A 23,138-nucleotide genomic window follows, 5' to 3' on the forward strand; every position below is an offset into this window, starting at 1 on the left:
TCATCCGTTATCCCTGGGTGATAATAAATATCAAACGCACATGCGCGGAACTTTTCGTCAGTCTTCCTGTTTCCTCTATCACTCCTACACTGACCCACTAGTGCCCCCTCCGGGTACAGACAAAGTTACAGAATCCTGACACCCTGCATCTAAAGAATTAAACGCTATATTTGAAAAGTCCTGGGAAACCCCGGAGATAAAATTCCAGATCCCAAAATGGGTTCTGGTTGCTTTTTCCTAACCTGAGGAGGATAGGAAAAAATGGGAAACCAACTCATAGTTGACGCATCTGTCTCAAGACTGTCTAAAAAGGTGGTTTTACCTGTCCCTGGGTCTACCACGTTAAAAGAACCGGCTGATCATAAGATTGACACTACGCTCAAATCCATGTACACTGCTTAAGGAGTGGCGTTAAGGCCCACTATTGCCTGTGCATGGATTTCTAACGCCATAGTAAAGTGCTCAGGCACGTTACTAGAGGATTTAGATACAATGGAACATTGAACTGTTTTTACGTAACATATAGGATTCTGCGGGTTTCATGGTGGAGTCCATGAAGGACCTGGGTACTCTGAATGCAAGGATATCTTCCATGGCTGTCTCAGCACGCAGGGGACTCTGGCTACGCCAATGGTCTGCAGACGCAGAATCCAGGAGAAGTGTGGAGAACCTACCCTTCACAGGTCAGGCTCTATTTGGGGAAACGGATGCATGGATTTCCACGGCAACTGCGGGTAAGTCAACCTTTCTTCCCTCAGCTGCTCCTTCTACGAAGAAACCCCTTCATCAACATCGCAGTCCTTTCGATCAGCAAAGACAAAAAAGTCCAAGCATTCTACCACCTTCTTTAGAGGTGGTCAGGCAAAATCCAAAAAGCCTGCACCTGCAGGTTTCCCGGACCAGAAGCCTGCTTCTGGTTCCTCAAAATCCTCAGCATGACGGTGGACCGCACAGCCTGGAAAACGGGCTGGTGGGTGCGAGATTTAGACGTTTCAGCCACGTCTGGGTGTCGTCTGGCCTGGATACAGGATATTGTGTCCCAGGGGAACAGACTGGAGTTTCAAGAACTCCCGCCTCACCGATTCTTCAAATCAGGCTTGCCAGCTTTACTGGCAGAAAGGGCTATCCTACAGCAAGCCATCCCTGGGCAAGGGATACTATTCACCGCTGTTCCTTGTCCCAAAACCGAACGGGTCGTCTCGGCCCATTCTCAACCTCAAGTCCTTGAACAAATATGTGAGAGTCTCCAAGTTTCGTATGGAAACGCCTCCCTCTATTGTTCTGGCATTGGAGCCCGGGGATTATATGGTCTCCCTGGACATACAGGATGCTTACCTGTGTTATGAGCCACGGCTGTGGCTCATTCCTGTTTTTCAGTTTTGTTCTGTATTTTATGTTATACTTCTGTTTATGTTCCCCGTGGGTGTCATGGGGTGCTCGGAGCTCACCCTTAAGGAGGGGATACTGTTATGAACCACAGGTAGTGGTTCATTCCTATTTTATGTTTATAAAGTTGTCTTGCATGCCAGGATTTCCTGTTGCTCTGTTTTAGAATACTCTTGTCTGCTGCCGCTGGTGAGTCTGTGTAATTGCAGCTTGTTCCCATGTGTTCAGCCTCACCTGGCTGCTAATTGCATCTTGTCAGTTTGGAATCATGCAACAGGGCAGCTGCATGGGATTATTAATTAGGCCTCTCTGTTATATGCTGGCTGACTGCAATTCACAGATGCTGGTGATATTTCTTGGTTTTCAGTCTGCTTGAAGTCTGACCTGGTTCCTGCCAGTCCCTGAGCTCCTGTATAGCAGTGTCTGACTAGCTGCTTCCTGTGTTGATTCCTGTGTCAGTCCCTGTGTCGATTCCTGTGTCTGTTCCCGTGTCCTGCTGTGAGGCGTTCCTGCCCTGAGGTCCAGTGGCTTTGCCTATCCCTGGTCAAGTTCCTGGTTTCCTGGTGTCCACCGGTCTGTCGTTTGGGATTCTGCCTGTCCTCCAGTTCTGAGAGTGTGTGTCGGCATCATTGAGGGTTCCTGTCCGTTTGCCAGTATTCGTACCGGTTCCGTGAGTAGCGGCTCTCCCGCGTCCGTTGGCCTAGGCCGCTGTATTTCATTATTGTTTCTATCCCTGGTGTTTTGCAGAGGGTTCTGCTTATGCTGTCACCGCCGGTACACAAAGGTATTGTGTCGGCGTGTGATCAGCATTTCCTTTGTTGTTATTTTCCTTTGGCGGTTTCTCCGCACATACTTTAGGTTTTTAGTTAGCTTGTAGCCCCTGGCCTGTTTGCTTAGTTAGAGGGCCTCTTGTTATCATCCTGTCTCGGATTTCCCTTTGTCTCTCACTAAGACCGGGGGGCATCGGAGTTGGGCAGACATAATCCGCCCTTCAAACGCGGCTGCCAAGGGCTCAAGAAACCATAGTCTCGCAAGGGATTTCTGACAGCACGGGTGAGACAACAGAGTTAGGGCGCCAGGGGCTATTCCCTTTCCATTCCCCTTTCCCAGCGTTACGTCCTGGTGCTCTGGACTCACTTCATGAACATCTCCCTTGTTCTGAGCACCAGGAACCTAACAACCTGCATATTCCTATTGCAGTGTCACATCAGCAGTACCTGAGGTCTTTGGGTGGCAACCTCCATTACCAATTTCAGACGTTATCTTTTGGTTTGACCACGGCTCCGCGAGTCTTCACCAAGGTCATGGCGGTAATGATGACTGTACTCCGCCGTAAAGGTGTCAGAATTCTCCCGTATCTGGACGACTTGTTGATCATGGCATATTCCCCAGAAATTCTCCTACGTCATCTGGATCTGACGCTCCAGGTTCTGTGAGCCCTCGGGTGGCTCATCAACTGGAAGAAATCCTCTCTGGTCCCTGCTCAGAGCATGGTGCACCTGGGGGCGTTGTTGGACACTCACAACCAGCGGTTGTTCTTCTCTCAGGAGAAGGTCCAGAAACTTCAGGACAGGATTCAATGCCTATCTCGTCCGCAAGTGTTGAGACATTCGGCGATGCAAGTGCTAGGTCTCATGGTGTCGACTTTCGACATGGTGGAGTGCGCTCAATTCCATTCCTGCCATCTACAGAAATTGATTATTGACAAGTGGGACGGCCTGCCTCAGTCTTGTCTCCGGAGGTCCGTCTGTCACTGAGCTGGTGGCTTCAGGAAAAACGATTGAGCAGGGGTTGTCCCTTCTGGATCTCCAACTGGGTCCTTCTGACAACGGATGCCAGTCTGAGAGGTTGGGGCGCGGTGTTGGAGCAACACTCCCTTCAGGGTTGGTGGACCAAGGAGGAGTCTCTCCCGATAAACATTCTGGAACTGCGGGCGGTGTTCAATGCACTGAACCTGGCCCAGCATTTGATACGGAACATACCTGTTCAAGTACAGTCAGACAACTCCACCATGGTGGCGTACATCAATCATCAAGGCAGCACTAGAAGCCGCATGGCAATGAGGGAAGTATCACGGATTCTTCATTGGGCGGAACGCCATTTGCCAGCCATATCGGCAGTGTTCATTCCGGGGGTCCTAAACTGGGAAGCGGACTTCCTCAGTCGTCAGGACATATACGCCGGAGAGTGGAGCCTCCATCCAAAAGTATTTCAACTCCTATTGGACAGGTTGGTCCTCCCAGATGTGGATCTGATGGCATCTCGACACAATCACAAGGTTCCGGTCTTCGGAGCAAGGACAAGGGATCCTCAAGCAGCATTCGTGGACGCACTGGCAATTCCATGGAACTTTCGGCTGCCCTACGTGTTTCCTCCGGTGTCACTCCTGCCCACAGAGCGCCCACCCTGACGCACTTAGCTTCTTTGGGTTTGTATGGCATTAGCCGCTGAGACTTTCTCCTGTAGTATATGTGGCTACTAACGATTGCCGTCTCTTTTACCTCCTACTGCATTGGAATGGTTAACAAAAACTTAGCTCCTGTGCACGGAGGCGGGGTTACAGAGGAGGCGGCACTATGCATTCTAGAAACAGTCAAAGCTTTTAACCTGTTGATGCCTCAGATCAAGATCCTACTCTACACCCCGATGTTATTCCCTGTGGAACCCAGTGTACCTTGCAGAAAGAGATTTAACAATGGTAAATTCTTACCATAAATCCAGTTTTCTCAAAGTACATAGGTTCCGCAGGGCTCCCACCCTGACATGCCTTGCCTCTCTGGGTTTGTATGGCATTGACCGCTGGTTACTTCTCCTGTCAGTGAGAATGTGTTCTTATGTTCCTAACATCTTAATTCTCTCCTTCCTGCTTGCTGCATTCGACCTGTTACCAAAACTGAAATACCAGTGACTGGAGGCGGGGTTATAGAGGAGTGATGCTATGCATCCTGGGACAGCAGCTTAAGCTTTAACTGGTGCCCGGATGTCTCATCCACCGCTGCACCCCGATGTTTCCCTGTGAACCCTATGTACTTCGCAGAAAGAGAGTTAACGAAGGGAAGTCTACCATAACTCTTCATAATTTCTCCGCAGGTAATGAGGATTATGAACTTGCACTGGATTCCCAGGACTGTCTCTCGCAGCTCACCTGAGCTCCCGGGATTTAAAGATCTGCAGGAGTTGTGTCTGGCCAACTCCACGTACTCCTACACCAGTGACGACATCTGTAAGAGACTGCTGAGAGATTCCACCAACCTGAGAGTGCTGGATGTCCGGGGCTGTTACAGGCTGACACCTGCCGGGATCTGTGACTTCCCATGTACCGGTGAGAATGCTGTAGATGTATGTAACACGCACACCTACACATAGCACTTTCTCCAGTTAGTCTCCTTTCATCTCTGCAGTCTATAAGCGGAACTTGTTGCCCATATCCGTACCCCGCGTTCTATGAGCCAGGTGACACCGTTCTGGCTCTGTCCTGAGATACAGCAGCTGATGCAATGAAAGGTGCCTGCCCCCATAAGACTGAGCGCTAAGGGGTAGATGTACCAATCAGCTTCTAGCTATCATGTTATCAAGAGCACCAGATAAATGGCAGCCAGAATCTACTTGGTTGCTGTGAGCAACATCTCCACTTTTCCTATTTAGTAAATCTAATGCTAAGTGTCAGAGTCACTGAGGGTTCTCTGTATCATGTAGTGATAATCCCTGTCTTTGGCATTCTTGCTGGAGAAAGGAGTTCTCATCGCTTCTCCCTATAGAACCAGCAGTAGCCCATAGAGTAATCACTGATGTCCTCCTGCCATCCCTGTTTCCCAATTCTGCCCCTTCCCCGTAGCCGGGTGACGGTCTGTGCAGATCGTCCACTTACCCAGCAGCGGGAAAACATAGGTTAAATATTGCCATGCTCACATTAGTTACCTATACGTTGGGTCACCCTAGCAGCTCCCTGCATGTTTGTTCTGCTCAGTGTCCCATTCCGCTCTGTCAGCCGACACTGCCAAACAGGGCCTGATTTAGAGGCCACCCTGCATGCTGGTATGTATCTGCCTATCTCCAGACTTTGCCTCATCTATCCGTCCACTCCACATCTATTCACCTGCTAGTGAGATCAGCCGTCATTACTGCGGCATTCCTATGTGCGGTGCTCTGTGCAGGGGAAACGTCTGCATGTATGTGTACCCATTCCTCAGAGTACCCTGCTATTCCATTTACACTGTACACGCATCCTGTGCTCTGTGCAGGCGAAACGTCTGTATGTGTACCCATTCCTCAGAGTACCTGCTATTCCATCTACACGGTACACGTATCCTGTGCTCTGTGCAGGGGAAACGTATGTATGTATGTGTACCCATACCCCAGAGTACCCTGCTATTCCATCTACACGGTACACGTATCCTGTGCTCTGTGCAGGCAAAACGTCTGTATGTATGTGTACCTATTCCTCAGTACTTTGCTATTCCATCTACACGGTACATGCATCCTGTGCTCTGTGCAGGGGAAACGTCTGTATGTATGTGTACCCATTCCTCAGTACCCTGCTATTCCATCTACACGGTACACGTATCCTGTGCTCTGTGTAGGCGAAACGTCTGTATGTATGTGTACCCATTCCTCAGTACCCTGCTATTCCATCTACACGGTACACGTATCCTGTGCTCTGTGCAGGCAAAACATCTGTATGTATGTGTACCCATTCCTCAGTACCCTGCTATTCCATCTACACGGTGCACGTATCCTGTGCTCTGTGCAGGCGAAACGTCTGTATGTATGTGTACCCATTCCTCAGTACCCTGCTATTCCATCTACACTGTACACGCATCCTGTGCTCTGTGCAGGGGAAACGTCTGTATGTATGTGTACCCATTCCTCAGTACCCTGCTATTCCATCTACACGGTACACGCATCCTGTGCTCTGTGCAGGCGAAACGTCTGTATGAATATGTACCTATTCCTTCCATTGTCTGCACTTCCGTCTACATAGTACACATGTCCTGTATGGCAGCAGCGCCCGGTTACATTTTCCCCCGCAGCACAGCCCCCAGTCTCCCCTGATCACCGTGCTGGTACACTGCCTTATCTCTGCCCATGCTACCCCCATCTTCTCTCTAATGTCCCTTCCATGTCTGCCCCTCTGGGGTCTCCCCGCTGGGACACTGCCCTAGGTAATCTTCTGTCCTTTACCCCCTCTCAGATATTGAACGTCTGTACTTGGGCATGTACTGTAGCACCATGAATTCTGTAATGCCTGTTTCCGGGTGTTACTTGATGACCAGACGATGGCAGCACAGTCTGCAGGAACTAGACCTGACAGCACAGTCGTACAGTGAGAAGGACCTGACACAGGCGCTAGACATTCTCGCAAGAGGAGGAGCCAATGACACACTGCAGTCTCTCAACCTCGCTGGAACGAAGGTCACGGTGCTTTCAGTCAAGTGAGTATATGTTGACCTGCAGCATCACACATTACACACTGAGTGCACACTGAGTTCCTTACACATTAAGAAGCTTACACACTGAGTTCCTTACACACTGAGTTCCTTACACACTGAGTTCCTTACACACTGAGTACCTTACACACTGAGTGCACACTGAGTTCCTTACACAATGAGAAGCTTACACACTGAGTGCACACTGAGTTCCTTACACACTGAGTAGTATACACACTGAGTACCATACACACTGAGTGCACACTGAGTGCACACTGAGTACCTTACACACTGAGTACTATACACACTGAGTACCAAACACACTGAGTGCACATTGAGTACCTTACACACTGAGTACATTACACACTGAGTACCATACACACTGAGTGCACACTGAGTACCTTACACACTGAGTACTCTACACACTGAGTACCATACACACTGAGTGCACATTGAGTACCTTACACACTGAGTAGTATACACACTGAGTACCATACACACTGAGTGCACACTGAGTACCTTACACATTGAGAAGCTTGCACACTGAGTTCTTTACACACTGAGTACCTTACACACTGAGTGCACATTGAGTACCTTACACACTGAGTACATTACACACTGAGTAGTATACACACTGAGTACCATACACACTGAGTGCACACTGAGTACCTTACACACTGAGTACATTACACACTGAGTAGTATACACACTGAGTACCATACACACTGAGTGCACACTGAGTACCTTACACACTGAGTACCTTACACACTGAGTACTATACACACTGAGTGCACACTGAGTTCCTTACACATTGAGAAGCTTACACACTGAGTGCACACTGAGTTCCTTACACACTGAGTAGTATACACACTGAGTACCATACACACTGAGTGCACACTGAGTACCTTACACACTGAGTACTATACACACTGAGTACCAAACACACTGAGTGCACATTGAGTACCTTACACACTGAGTAGTATACACACTGAGTACCATACACACTGAGTGCACACTGAGTACCTTACACACTGAGTACTATACACACTGAGTACCAAACACACTGAGTGCACATTGAGTACCTTACACACTGAGTAGTATACACACTGAGTACCATACACACTGAGTGCACACTGAGTACCTTACACACTGAGTACTCTACACACTGAGTACCATACACACTGAGTGCACACTGAGTACCTTACACACTGAGTACATTACACACTGAGTAGTATACACACTGAGTACCATACACACTGAGTACCTTACACACTGAGTACCTTACACACTGAGTACCTTACACACTGAGTACTATACACACTGAGTGCACACTGAGTTCCTTACACATTGAGAAGCTTACACACTGAGTGCACACTGAGTTCCTTACACACTGAGTAGTATACACACTGAGTACCATACACACTGAGTGCACACTGAGTACCTTACACACTGAGTACTATACACACTGAGTACCAAACACACTGAGTGCACATTGAGTACCTTACACACTGAGTAGTATACACACTGAGTACCATACACACTGAGTGCACACTGAGTACCTTACACACTGAGTACTATACACACTGAGTACCAAACACACTGAGTGCACATTGAGTACCTTACACACTGAGTAGTATACACACTGAGTACCATACACACTGAGTGCACACTGAGTACCTTACACACTGAGTACTCTACACACTGAGTACCATACACACTGAGTGCACATTGAGTACCTTACACACTGAGTAGTATACACACTGAGTACCATACACACTGAGTGCACACTGAGTACCTTACACATTGAGAAGCTTACACACCGAGTGCACACTGAGTTCTTTATACACTGAGTACCTTACACACTGAGTACATTACACACTGAGTACCTTACACACTGAGTACTATACACACTGAGTGCACACTGAGTTCCTTACACACTGAGTTCCTTACACACTGAGTTCCTTACACACTGAGTTCCTTACACACTGAGTTCCTTACACACTGAGTAGTATACACACTGAGTACCATACACACTGAGTGCACACTGAGTACCTTACACACTGAGTACCAAACACACTGAGTGCACATTGAGTACCTTACACACTGAGTAGTATACACACTGAGTACCTTACACACTGAGTACCTTACACACTGAGTACTCTACACACTGAGTACCATACACACTGAGTGCACATTGAGTACCTTACACACTGAGTAGTATACACACTGAGTACCGTGCACACTGAGTACCTTACACACTGAGTACTCTACACACTGAGTACCATACACACTGAGTGCACATTGAGTACCTTACACACTGAGTAGTATACACACTGAGTACCATACACACTGAGTGCACACTGAGTACCTTACACATGAGAAGCTTACACACTGAGTGCACACTGAGTTCTTTACACACGGAGTACCTTACACACTGAGTGCACATTGAGTACCTTACACACTGAGTACATTACACACTGAGTAGTATACACACTGAGTACCATACACACTGAGTGCACACTGAGTACCTTACACACTGAGTACTCTACACACTGAGTACCATACACACTGAGTGCACATTGAGTACCTTACACACTGAGTAGTATACACACTGAGTACCATACACACTGAGTACCTTACACACTGAGTACTCTACACACTGAGTACCATACACACTGAGTGCACATTGAGTACCTTACACATTGAGAAGCTTACACACTGAGTGCACACTGAGTTCTTTACACACTGAGTACCTTACACACTGAGTGCACATTGAGTACCTTACACACTGAGTACATTACACACTGAGTAGTATACACACTGAGTACCATACACACTGAGTGCACACTGAGTACCTTACACACTGAGTACCTTACACACTGAATACCATACACACTGAGTACCATACACACTGAGTACCTTACACACTGAGTACCATACACACTGACTACATTACACACTGAGTACCGTACACACTGAGTGCACACTGAGTACATTACACACTGACTGGATTACACACTGAGTACCTGACACGCGGAGTACCATACACACTGAGTGCACACTTAGTACCGTGCACACTTAGTACCTTACACACTGACTACATTACACACTGAGTAACTAACACACTGAGTACCTTACACGCGGAGTACCATACACACTGAGTGCACACTGAGTACCTTACACACTGAGTGCACACTTAGTATCATACACACTAAGGGGTATATTTACTAAGCTCCCGATTTTGACCGAGATGCCGTTTTTTCTTCAAAGTGTCATCTCGGTTAATCTCGGTCATTTACTAAACACTAATCACGGCAGTGATGAGGGCATTCGTAATTTTTTGCAAGTTCAGGTAAAAAATTACGAATGAATACACCATCGGTCAAAACGCGGCTGTTTAAGTATGAATCTCGGTCATTTACTAAGAAGTGCAAAGCAAAAAAAGAACAAACACTGCCGTGAAAAATTTCAACTCGTAAAAAAGTGCTAAAAAAAAACAGAACTTTTTTTTTTATTCGTGTTTGGATAGGCATGCACGGATCCATGAGATCCGTGCATGTATATCAGTGGGAAGGGGTGGGAAAGTGCTTATTTTTTAAAACAAAATTGCGTGGGGTCCCCCCTCCTAAGCATAACCAGCCTCGGGCTCTTTGAGCCGATCCTGGTTGCAGAAATATGGTGAAAAAAATGACAGGGGTTCCCCCATATTTAAGCAACCAGCATCGGGCTCTGCGCCTGGTCCTGGTCCCAAAAATACGGGGGACAAAAAGAGTAGGGGTCCCCCGTATTTTTAAAACCAGCACCGGGCTCCACTAGCTGGACAGATAATGCCACAGCCGGGGGTCACTTTTATATAGTGCCCTGCGGCCGTGGCATCAAAAATCCAACTAGTCACCCCTGGCCGGGGTACCCTGGGGGAGTGGGAACCCCTTCAATCAAGGGGTCCCCCCCCCCCCAGCCACCCAAGGGCCAGGGGTGAAGCCCGAGGCTGTCCCCCCCCATCCAATGGGCTGCGGATGGGAGGGCTGATAGCCTTTGTTGTAAAATAAAAGATATTGTTTTTAGTAGCAGTACTACAAGTCCCAGCAAGCCTCCCCCGCATGCTGGTACTTGGAGAACCACAAGTACCAGCATGCGGCGGAAAAACGGGCCCGCTGGTACCTGTAGTACTACCACTAAAAAAATACCCAAAAAAACACAAGACACACACACCGTGAAAGTATAATTTTATTACATACATACACACATACATACATACTTACCTTATGTTCCCACGCAGGTCGGTCCTCTTCTCCAGTAGAATCCAAGGGGTACCTGTTGAATAAATTCTACTCACCAGATCCAGTGGTCCAGGCTCCTCGGCAAATCCAGGGATAATCCACGTACTTGAATAAAACAAAAAAACGGTTGCCCGACCACGAACTGAAAGGTGACCCATGTTTGCACATGGGTCACCTTCCCACGAATGCCAGAAACCCACTTTGCCTTCTGGCTAAGTGGGTTTCTTCAGCCAATCAGGGAGTGCCACGTTGTAGCACTCTCCTGATCAGCTGTGTGCTCCTGTCTTCACTGACAGGCAGCACACGGCAGTGTTACAATGTAGCGCCTATGCGCTACATTGTAACCAATGATGGGAACTTTCTGCCCTGCGGTTGACCTAAAGTGACGTCACCGCTGAGCAGAAAGTTCCCATCATTGGTTACAATGTAGCGCATAGGCGCTACATTGTAACACTGCCGTGTGCTGCCTGTCAGTGAGGACAGGAGCACACAGCTGATCAGGAGGGTGCCACAACGTGGCACTCCCTGATTGGCTGAAGAAACCCACTTAGCCAGAAGGCAAAGTGGGTTTCTGGCATTCGTGGGAAGGTGACCCATGTGCAAACATGGGTCACCTTTCAGTTCGTGGTCGGGCAACCGTTTTTTTGTTTTATTCAAGTACGTGGATTATCCCTGGATTTGCCGAGGAGCCTGGACCCATGGATCTGGTGAGTAGAATTTCTTCAACAGGTAGCCCTTGGATTCTACTGGAGAAGAGGACCGACCTGCGTGAGAACATAAGGTAAGTATGTATGTATGTGTGTATGTATGTAATAAAATTATACTTTCACGGTGTGTGTGTCTTGTGTTTTTTTGGGTATTTTTTTAGTGGTAGTACTACAGGTACCAGCGGGCCCGTTTTTCCGCCGCATGCTGGTACTTGTGGTTCTCCAAGTACCAGCATGCGGGGGAGGCTTGCTGGGACTTGTAGTACTGCTACTAAAAACAATATCTTTTATTTTACAACAAAGGCTATCAGCCCTCCCATCCGCAGCCCATTGGATGGGGGGGGACAGCCTCGGGCTTCACCCCTGGCCCTTGGGTGGCTGGGGGGGGGGGACCCCTTGATTGAAGGGGTCCCCACTCCCCCAGGGTACCCCGGCCAGGGGTGACTAGTTGGATTTTTGATGCCACGGCCGCAGGGCACTATATAAAAGTGACCCCCGGCTGTGGCATTATCTGTCCAGCTAGTGGAGCCCGGTGCTGGTTTTAAAAATACGGGGGACCCCTACTCTTTTTGTCCCCCGTATTTTTGGGACCAGGACCAGGCGCAGAGCCCGATGCTGGTTGCTTAAATATGGGGGAACCCCTGTCATTTTTTTCCCCATATTTCTGCAACCAGGATCGGCTCAAAGAGCCCGAGGCTGGTTATGCTTAGGAGGGGGGACCCCACGCATTTTTTTTGGGGATTTTACATTGTTTAATTAAAAAAAAAAAAAAAAAAGAACCCCAGCACGGATCACACAGATCCGGCCGAGATTGATTGTAAAAAAAAAAAGGCAGTGTTTTGCTAATCACTGCCGTAAAATTAGGTAAAAAAAAAACGAATGACATCGACATCGGAAGAAAAGAAAAACACGAATACGACAGCTTAGTAAATCCATCGTAATAAATTCAAAAAGTTGCAGTTTTACACTGTCGATGTCATTCGTGATTGAACTTTGACCTATTTTCGGAAATTACGAATGTTAGTAAATGTACCCCTAAGTGCACATTTAGTACCTTACACACTGAGTAACTAACACACTGAGTGCACATTGAGTACCTTGCACACTGAGTACCTTACACACTGAGTAACTAACACTCTGAGTACCATACTGAGTACCTTGCACACTGAGGACCGTACACGCTGAGGACCTAACACACTGAGGACCTTTCACACTGAGTGCACACTGAAAACCTTAAACACTGAGTGCACACTGAGTACCTTACACACTGAGTACACACTGAGTACCATACACACTAAGTGCACATTGAGTACCTTACACACTGAGTACCATACTGAGTACCTTGCACACTGAGGACCTAACACACTGAGGACCTTTCACACTGAGTGCACACTGAATACCTTAAACACTGAGTGCACACTGAGTACCTTACACACTGAGTGCACACTAAATACCTTTAACACTGAGTGCACACTGAGTACCTTACACACTAAGTGCACACTGAATACCTTAAACACTGAGTACCATTTACACTGAGTACCTTACACACTGAGTAACTAACACACAGTGCACACTGAGTACTGTACACACTGGGTAACTAACACTGAGTACCTTACACACTAAGTACACACTGAGTACCGTACACAGTGAGTACCTTAAACACTGAGTACTGTACACACTGAGTGCACACTGAGTACCTTACACACTGAGTGCACATTGAGTACCTTACACACTGAGTGCACACTGAGTACCATACACACTGAGTACACACTGAATACCATACACACTGAGTACCATACACACTGAGTACCTTACACACTGAGTAACTAACACACAGAGTGCATACTGAGTAACTAACACCGAGTACCTCACACACTAAGTACACACTGAGTACCGTACACACTGAGTACCATACACACTGAGTACATTACACACTGAGTACCTTACACGCTGAGGACCTAACACACTGAGTACGTTTCACACTGAATACCTTAAACACTGAGTGCACACTGAGTACCATACACACTAAGTGCACATTGAGTACCTTACACACTGAGTCCACACTGAGTACCTTGCACACTGAGGACCTAACACACTGAGTGCACACTGAATACCTTAAACACTGAGTGCACACTGAGTACCTTACACACTGAGTACCTTACACACTGAGTGCACACTGAGTACCATACACATTAAGTGCACATTGAGTACCTTGCACACTGAGTACCTTACACACTGAGTACCTTGCACACTGAGGACCGTACACGCTGAGGACCTAACACACTGAGTACCTTTCACACTGAGTACACACTGAATACCTTAAACACTGAGTGCACACTGAGTACCATACACACTGAGTAACTAACACACTGAGTGCACATTGAGTACTTTGCACACTGAGTGCACACTGAGTACCTTACACACTGAGTACCATACTGAGTACCTTACACACTGAGGACCATACACGCTGAGTGCACACTGAATACCTTAAACACTGAGTGCACACTGAGTACCTTACACACTGAGTGCAAACTGAATACTTTAAACACTGAGTGCACACTGAGTACCATACACACTGAGTGCACACTGAGTACCATACACACTGAGTGCACACTGAGTACCTTTCACACTGAGTACACACTGAATACCTTAAACACTGAGTGCACACTGAGTACAATACACACTGAGTAACTAACACACTGAGTGCACATTGAGTACCTTACACACTGAGTGCACACTGAATACCTTAAACACTGAGTACCTTACACACTGAGTGCACACTGAATACCTTAAACACTGAGTGCACACTGAGTACCTTACACACTGAGTGCAAACTGAATACTTTAAACACTGAGTGCACACTGAGTACCATACACACTGAGTAACTAACACACAGGGGTAAATTTACTAAGCTCCCGATTTTGACCGAGATGCCGTTTTTTCATCAAAGTGTCATCTCGGGAATTTACTAAACTCAAATCACGGCAGTGATGAGGGCATTCGTAATATTTGGAAGTCCTAGGAAAAAAATCACGAATGAATACACCATCGGTCAAAACGCGGCTGTTTAAGTATGAATCTCGGTCATTTACTAAGAAGTGCAAAGCAAAAAAAAACGAAACACTGCCGTGAAAAATTACAACTCGTAAAAAAGTGCTTAAAAAAAACAGACCTGCTTTTTTTATTCGTGATTGTATAGGCATGCACGGATCCATGAGATCCGTGCATGTATATCAGTGGGAAGGGGTGGGAAAGTGATTATTTTCTCAAAAAAAATTGCGTGGGGTCCCCCCTCCTAAGCATAACCAGCCTCGGGCTCTTTGAGCCGATCCTGGTTGCAGAAATATGGGGGGAAAAATGACAGGGGTTCCCCCATATTTAAGCAACCAGCATCGGGCTCTGCGCCTGGTCCTGGTTCCAAAAATACGGGGGACAAAAAGAGTAGGGGTCCCCCGTATTTTTAAAACCAGCACCGGGCTCCACTAGCTGGACAGATAATGCCACAGCCGGGGGTCACTTTTATATAGTGCCCTACGGCCGTGGCATCAAAAATCCAACTAGTCACCCCTGGCCGGGGTACCCTGGGGGAGTGGGGACCCCTTCAATCAAGGGGTCCCCCCCCCCAGCCACCCAAGGGCCAGGGGTGAAGCCCGAGGCTGTCCCCCCCCCCCCCCCCCATCCAATGGGCTGCGGATGGGGGGGCTGATAGCCTTTGTTGTAAATGAAAAGATATTGTTTTTAGTAGCAGTACTACAAGTCCCAGCAAGCCTCCCCCGCATGCTGGTACTTGGAGAACCACAAGTACCAGCATGCGGCGGAAAAACGGGCCCGCTGGTACCTGTAGTACTATTACTAAAAAAATACCCAAATAAACACAAGACACACACACCGTGAAAGTAAAGATTTATTACATACATCCACACAAACATACATACATACATACTTACCTTATGTTCACACGAGGGTCTGTCCTCTTCTCCAGTAGAATCCAAGGGGTACCTGTTGAATAAATTCTACTCACCAGATCCCGGGTCCCAGGGTCCTCGGGGCAACCATTTGTAATCCAGGTACTTGAATAAAATAACAAAACGGAGAGCCGAGCCACGAACTGAAAGGGGACCCATGTTTTCACATGGGACTCCTTTCCCCGAATGCCAGAAACCCACTCTGACTGATGTCTAAGTGGGTTTCTTCAGCCAATCAGGGAGCGCCACGTTGTAGCACTCTCCTGATCGGCTGTGTGCTCCTGTACTGTATGACAGGCGGCACACGGCAGTGTTACAATGTAGCGCCTATGCGCTCCATTGTAACCAATGGTGGGAACTTTCTGCCCTGCGGTTGACCTAAAGTGACGTCACCGCTGAGCAGAAAGTTCCCACCATTGGTTACAATGGAGCGCATAGGCGCTACATTGTAACACTGCCGTGTGCCGCCTGTCATACAGTACAGGAGCACACAGCCGATCAGGAGGGTGCTACAACGTAGCGCTCCCTGATTGGCTGAAGAAACCCACTTAGACATCAGTCAGAGTGGGTTTCTGGCATTCGGGGAAAGGAGTCCCATGTGAAAACATGGGGCCCCTTTCAGTTCGTGGCTCAGCTTTCCGTTTTGTTATTTTATTCAAGTACCTGGATTACAAATGGTTGCCCCGAGGACCCTGGGACCCGGGATCTGGTGAGTAGAATTTATTCAACAGGTACCCCTTGGATTCTACTGGAGAAGAGGACAGACCCTCGTGTGAACATAAGGTAAGTATGTATGTATGTTTGTGTGCATGTATGTAATAAATCTTTACTTTCACGGTGTGTGTGTCTTGTCTTTTTTTGGGTATTTTTTTTAGTAGTAGTACTACAGGTACCAGCGGGCCCGTTTTTCCGCCGCATGCTGGTACTTGTGGTTCTCCAAGTACCAGCATGCGGGGGAGGCTTGCTGGGCCTTGTAGTACTGCTACTAAAAACAATATCTTTTCATTATCACAAAAGGCTATCAGCCCCCCCATCCGCAGCCCATTGGATGGGGGGGGGGGACAGCCTCGGGCTTCACCCCTGGCCCTTGGGTGGCTGGGGGGGGGGACCCCTTGATTGAAGGGGTCCCCACTCCCCCAGGGTACCCCGGTCAGGGGTGACTAGTTGGATTTTTGATGCCACGGCCGCAGGGCACTATATAAAAGTGACCCCCGGCTGTGGCATTATCTGTCCAGCTAGTGGAGCCCGGTGCTGGTTTTAAAAATACGGGGGACCCCTACTCTTTTTGTCCCCCGTATTTTTGGAACCAGGACCAGGCGCAGAGCCCGATGCTGGTTGCTTAAATATGGGGGAACCCCTGTCAATTTTTTTCACATATTTTTGCAACCAGGATCGGCTCAAAGAGCCCGAGGCTGGTTATGCTTAGGAGACGGGACCCCACGCAATTTTTTTTTTGGATTTTACAGTGTTTAATTTAAAAAAAAAAAAATGAACCCCAGCACGGATCACACAGATCCGGCCGAGATTCATTGTAAAAAAGTCGTAAAAATTAAAAAAAAAAACACGAATGACATCGACATCGGAACAAAAGAAAAACCCGAATACGAGAGCTTAGTAAATCCGTCGTAACAAATTCAAAAAGTTGCAGTTTTACACTTTCGATGTCATTCGTGATTATTCTCCCACCAAATCGGGAGAATTACGAATCTTAGTAAATTTACCCCACAGAGTGCACACTGAGTACCTTACACACTGAGTGCACACTGAGTACCTTACACACTGAGTGCACACTGAATACCTTAAACACTGAGTGCACACTGAGTACCTTACACACTGAGTACACACTGAATACCTTAAACACTGAGTGCACACTGAGTACCATACACACTGAGTAACTAACACACAGAGTGCACACTGAGTACCTTACACACTGAGTGCACACTGAATACCTTAAACACTGAGTGCACACTGAGTACCTTTCACACTGAGTACACACTGAATACCTTAAACACTGAGTGCACACTGAGTACCATACACACTGAGTAACTAACACACTGAGTGCACATTGAGTACCTTGCACACTGAGTGCACACTGAGTACCTAACACACTGAGTACCATACTGAGTACCTTGCACACTGAGGACCATACACACTGAGTGCACACTGAGTACCTTACACACTGAGTGCACACTGAATACCTTAAACACTGAGTGCACACTGAGTACCTTACACACTGAGTACACCACTGAATACCTTAAACACTGAGTGCACACTGAGTACCATACACACTGAGTAACTAACACACTGAGTGCACATTGAGTACCTTGCACACTGAGTGCACACTGAGTACCTAACACACTGAGTACCATACTGAGTACCTTGCACACTGAGGACCATACACACTGAGGACCTTTCACACTGAGTGCACACTGAATACCTTAAACACTGAGTACCTTACACACTGAGTGCACACTGAATACTTTAAACACTGAGTGCACACTGAGTACCATACACACTGAGTAACTAGCACACTGAATACCTTAAACACTGAGTGCACACTGAGTACCTTTCACACTGAGTACACACTTAATACCTTAAACACTGAGTGCACACTGAGTACCATACACACTGAGTAACTAACACACAGAGTGCACACTGAGTAACTAACACCGAGTACCTCACACACTAAGTACACACTGAGTACTGTACATACTGAATGCACACTGAATACCTTACACACTGAGTACCTTACACACTGAGAGCACATTGAGTACCTTACACACTGAGTGCACACTGAGTACACACTGAGTACCTTACACATTGAGTAACTAACACACTGAGTGCACACTGAGTACCTTACACACTGAGTACCTTACACATTGAGTAACTAACACACTGAGTACCTTGCACACTGAGGACCGTACACGCTAAGGACCTAACACACTGAGTGCACACTGAATACCTTAAACACTGAGTGCACACTGAATACTTTAAACACTGAGTACTGTACACACTGAGTAACTAACACTGAGTACCGTACACACTAAGTACACACTGAGTACCGTACACACTAAGTACCTTACACATTGAGTACCTTAAACACTGAGTAACACCGAGTACCTTAAACACTGAGTACCTTACACACTGAGTACACACTGAATACCTTAAACACTGAGTGCACACTGAGTACCATACACACTGAGTAACTAACACACTGAGTGCACATTGAGTACTTTGCACACTGAGTGCACACTGAGTACTGTACACACTGAGTAACTAACACTGAGTACCTTACACACTCAGTACCTTACACACTCAGTACATTACACACTGAGTACCTTAAACACTGAGTACCTAACACACTGAGTACCTTTCACATTGAGTGCACACTGAATACCTTAAACACTGAATACTTTAAACACTGAGTACCTTACACACTGAGTGCACATTGAGTACCTTACACACTGAGTGCACACTGAGTACCATACCCACTAAGTGCACACTGAGTACCATACACACTAAGTGCACATTGAGTACCATACACACTAAGTGCACATTGAGTACCTTACACACTGAGTGCACATTGAGTACCTTGCACACTGAGTGCACACTGAGTAACTAACACACTGAGTACCTTGCACACTGAGGACCGTACACGCTGAGGACCTAACACACTGAGTACACACTGAATACCTTAAACACTGAGTGCACACTGAGTACCATACACACTGAGTAACTAACACACTGAGTGCACATTGAGTACCTTGCACACTGAGTGCACATTGAGTACCTTACACACTGAGTAACGAACACACTGAGTACCATACTGAGTACCTTGCACACTGAGGACCTTTCACGCTGAGGACCTTTCACACTGAGTGCTCACTGAATACCTTAAACACTGAGTGCACACTGAGTACCTTACACACTGAGTGCACACTGAGTACCATACACACTGAGTACCTAACACACTGAGTGCACACTGAGTACCTAACACTGAGTGCACACTGAATACCTTAAACACTGAGTGCACACTGAGTACCTTACACACTGAGTGCACACTGAGTACCTTACACACTGAGTGCACACTGAATACCTTAAACACTGAGTGCACACTGAGTACCTTTCACACTGAGTACACACTTAATACCTTAAACACTGAGTGCACACTGAGTACCATACACACTGAGTAACTAACACACAGAGTGCACACTGAGTAACTAACACCGAGTACCTCACACACTAAGTACACACTGAGTACCGTACACACTGAATACACACTGAGTACCTTACACACTGAGTAACTAACACACAGAGTGCATACTGAGTAACTAACACCGAGTACCTCACACACTAAGTACACACTGAGTACATTACACACTGAGTACCTTACACGCTGAGGACCTAAAACATTGAGTACGTTTCACACTGAGTGCACACTGAATACCTTAAACACTGAGTGCACACTGAGTACCTTACACACTGAGTGCACACTGAATACCTTACACACTGAGTGCACATTGAGTACCTTATACACTGAGTGCACACTGAGTACCATACACACTGAGTACCTTACACATTGAGTAACTAACACACTGAGTACCTTACACACTGAGTGCACACTGAGTACCTTGCACACTGAGTACCTTACACATTGAGTACCTTACACATTGAGTACCTTGCACACTGAGGACCGTACACGCTGAGGACCTAACACACTGAGTGCACACTGAATACCTTAAACACTGAGTGCACACTGAGTACCTTACACACTGAGTGCACACTGAATACTTTAAACACTGAGTACTGTACACACTGAGTAACTAACACTGAGTACCTTACACACTAAGTACACACTGAGTACCGTACACAATAAGTACACACTGAGTACCTTACACATTGAGTACCTTAAACACTGAGTAACACCGAGTACCTTAAACACTGAGTATCTTACACACTGAGTACACACTGAATACCTTAAACACTGAGTGCACACTGAGTACCATACACACTGAGTAACTAACACTGAGTATATTACACACTGAGTACCGTACACACTAAGTACACACTGAGTACCTTACACATTGAGTGCCTTACACACTGAGTACACACTGAATACCTTAAACACTGAGTGCACACTGAGTACCATACACACTGAGTAACTAACACTGAGTATCTTACACACTCAGTACCTTGCACACTGAGTACCTTGCACACTGAGTACCTTGCACACTGAGTGAGTACCTTTCACACTGAGTGCACACTGAATACCTTTCACACTGAGTGCACACTGAGTACCTTTCACACTGAGTGCACACTGAGTACCTTAAACACTGAGTACCTTACACGCTGAGGACCTAACACACTGAGTATCTTTCACACTGAGTGTACACTGAGTACCTTGCACACTGAGTACCTTGCACACTGAGTACCTTGCACACTGAGTACCTTGCACACTGAGTGAGTACCTTTCACACTGAGTGCACACTGAATACCTTTCACACTGAGTGCACACTGAGTACCTTTCACACTGAGTGCACACTGAGTACCTTACACACTGAGTGCACACTGAGTACCTTACACACTGAGTGCACACTGAGTACCTTACACACTGAGTGCACACTGAGTACCTTACACACTGAGTGCACACTGAGTACCTTACACACTGAGTGCACACTGAGTACCTTACACACTGAGTGCACACCGAGTACCTTACACACTGAGTGCACACCGAGTACCTTACACACTGAGTGCACACCGAGTACCTTACACACTGAGTGCACACCGAGTACCTTACACACTGAGTGCACACCGAGTACCTTACACACTGAGTGCACACCGAGTACCTTACACACTGAGTGCACACCGAGTACCTTTCACACTGAGTGCACACCGAGTACCTTACACACTGAGTGCACACCGAGTACCTTACACACTGAGTGCACACCGAGTACCTTACACACTGAGTGCACATTGAGTACCTTACACACTGAGTGCACATTGAGTACCGAGTACCTTACACACTGAGTGCACATTGAGTACCTTACACTCTGAGTACCGTACACACTGAGTACTATACACACTGAGTACCATACACACTGACTCTGGCCAGGTTGCGTAGTCTCCCGTCACCCACTGTGGCCAGGTTACGTAGCCTCCCGGCACCCACAGTGGCCAGGTTATGTAGTCTCCCGTCACCCACTGTGGGCAGGTTACGTAGCCTCCCGTCACCCACTGTGGGCAGGTTACGTAGCCTCCCGTCACCCACTGTGGGCAGGTTACGTAGTCTCCCGTCACCCACTGTGGCCAGGTGACTTAGTCTCCCGTCACCCACTGTGGCCAGGTGACGTTGCCTCCCGTCACCCACTGTGGCCAGGTGACGTAGCCTCCCGTCACCCACTGAGTCCAGTTAAGTAGCCTCCCATCACCCACTGATGCCAGGTTATGTAGTCTCCAGTCACCCACTGAGGCCAGGTTAAGTAGACTCCCGTCACCGATTGAGGCCGAGTTACGTAGCCTCCCGTCACCCACTGAGTTCAGGTTACGTAGCCTCCTGTCACCCACTATGCCCAGGTTACGTAGCCTCCTGTCACCCACTGTGCCCAGGTTACGTAGGCTCCCGTCACCCACTGTGCCCAGGTTACGTAGCCTCCCGTCACCCACTGTGCCCAGGTTACGTAGCCTCCCGTCACCCACTGTGCCCAGGTTATGTAGCCTCCCGTCACCCACTGTGCCCAGGTTACGTAGCTTCCCGTCACCCACTGTGGCCAGTGACGTAGCTTCCTGTCACCCACTGAGGCCAGGTTACGTAGCCTCCTGTCACCCACTTTGGCCAGGTTACGTAGAAGGTGGTGTGACCTGCAGGATGGCTCAGTGGTGAAGTGTAAACTGCAGGATGGATCAGTGGGGAAGGAGAGGTGGTGTTACCTGCAGGATGGCTCAGTGGGGAATTGTAAACTGCAGGATGGATCAGTGGGGAAGGAGAGGTGGTGTGACCTGCAGGGTGGATCAGTGGGGAAGGAGAGGTGGTGTAACCTGTAGGATGGATCAGTGGGGAAGTGTAAACTGCAGGATGGATCAGTGGGGGAGGAGAGGTGGTGTTACCTGCAGGATGGCTCAGTGGCGAAGTGTAAACTGCAGGAAGGCTCAGTGGAGAAGGAGAGGTGGTGTTACCTGCAGGATGGCTCAGTGGGGAAGCGTAAACTGCAGGATGGATCAGTGGGAAAGGAGAGGTGGTGTGACCTGCAGGATGGATCAGTGGGGAAGAAGAGGTGGTGTGACCTGCAGGATGGCTCAGTGGGGAAGTGTAAACTGCAGGATGGATCAGTGGGGAAGGAGATGTGGTGTGACCTGCAGGATGGATCAGTGGGGAAG

At 47.7% G+C, this 23,138-nt stretch overlaps 1 protein-coding gene across 4 annotated transcripts in view; it reads left to right on the forward strand.

Annotated features, from left to right (window-relative positions):
• Nucleotides 1-23,138, forward strand: part of FBXL6 (F-box and leucine rich repeat protein 6) — a 236,357-nt gene that overhangs the window by 197,100 nt on the left and 16,119 nt on the right. For all 4 annotated transcript variants that reach the window (XM_063921065.1, XM_063921066.1, XM_063921067.1 and 1 more), the window contains exons 8-9: nucleotides 4,477-4,708; nucleotides 6,578-6,818. In XM_063921065.1, the coding sequence (XP_063777135.1) occupies nucleotides 4,477-4,708; nucleotides 6,578-6,818 (473 nt within the window). The remainder of the gene's footprint in view (nucleotides 1-4,476; nucleotides 4,709-6,577; nucleotides 6,819-23,138) is intronic.

This window comes from Pseudophryne corroboree, chromosome 5, assembly GCF_028390025.1.
Source record: "Pseudophryne corroboree isolate aPseCor3 chromosome 5, aPseCor3.hap2, whole genome shotgun sequence".
NCBI classification, from domain to species: domain Eukaryota; kingdom Metazoa; phylum Chordata; class Amphibia; order Anura; family Myobatrachidae; genus Pseudophryne; species Pseudophryne corroboree.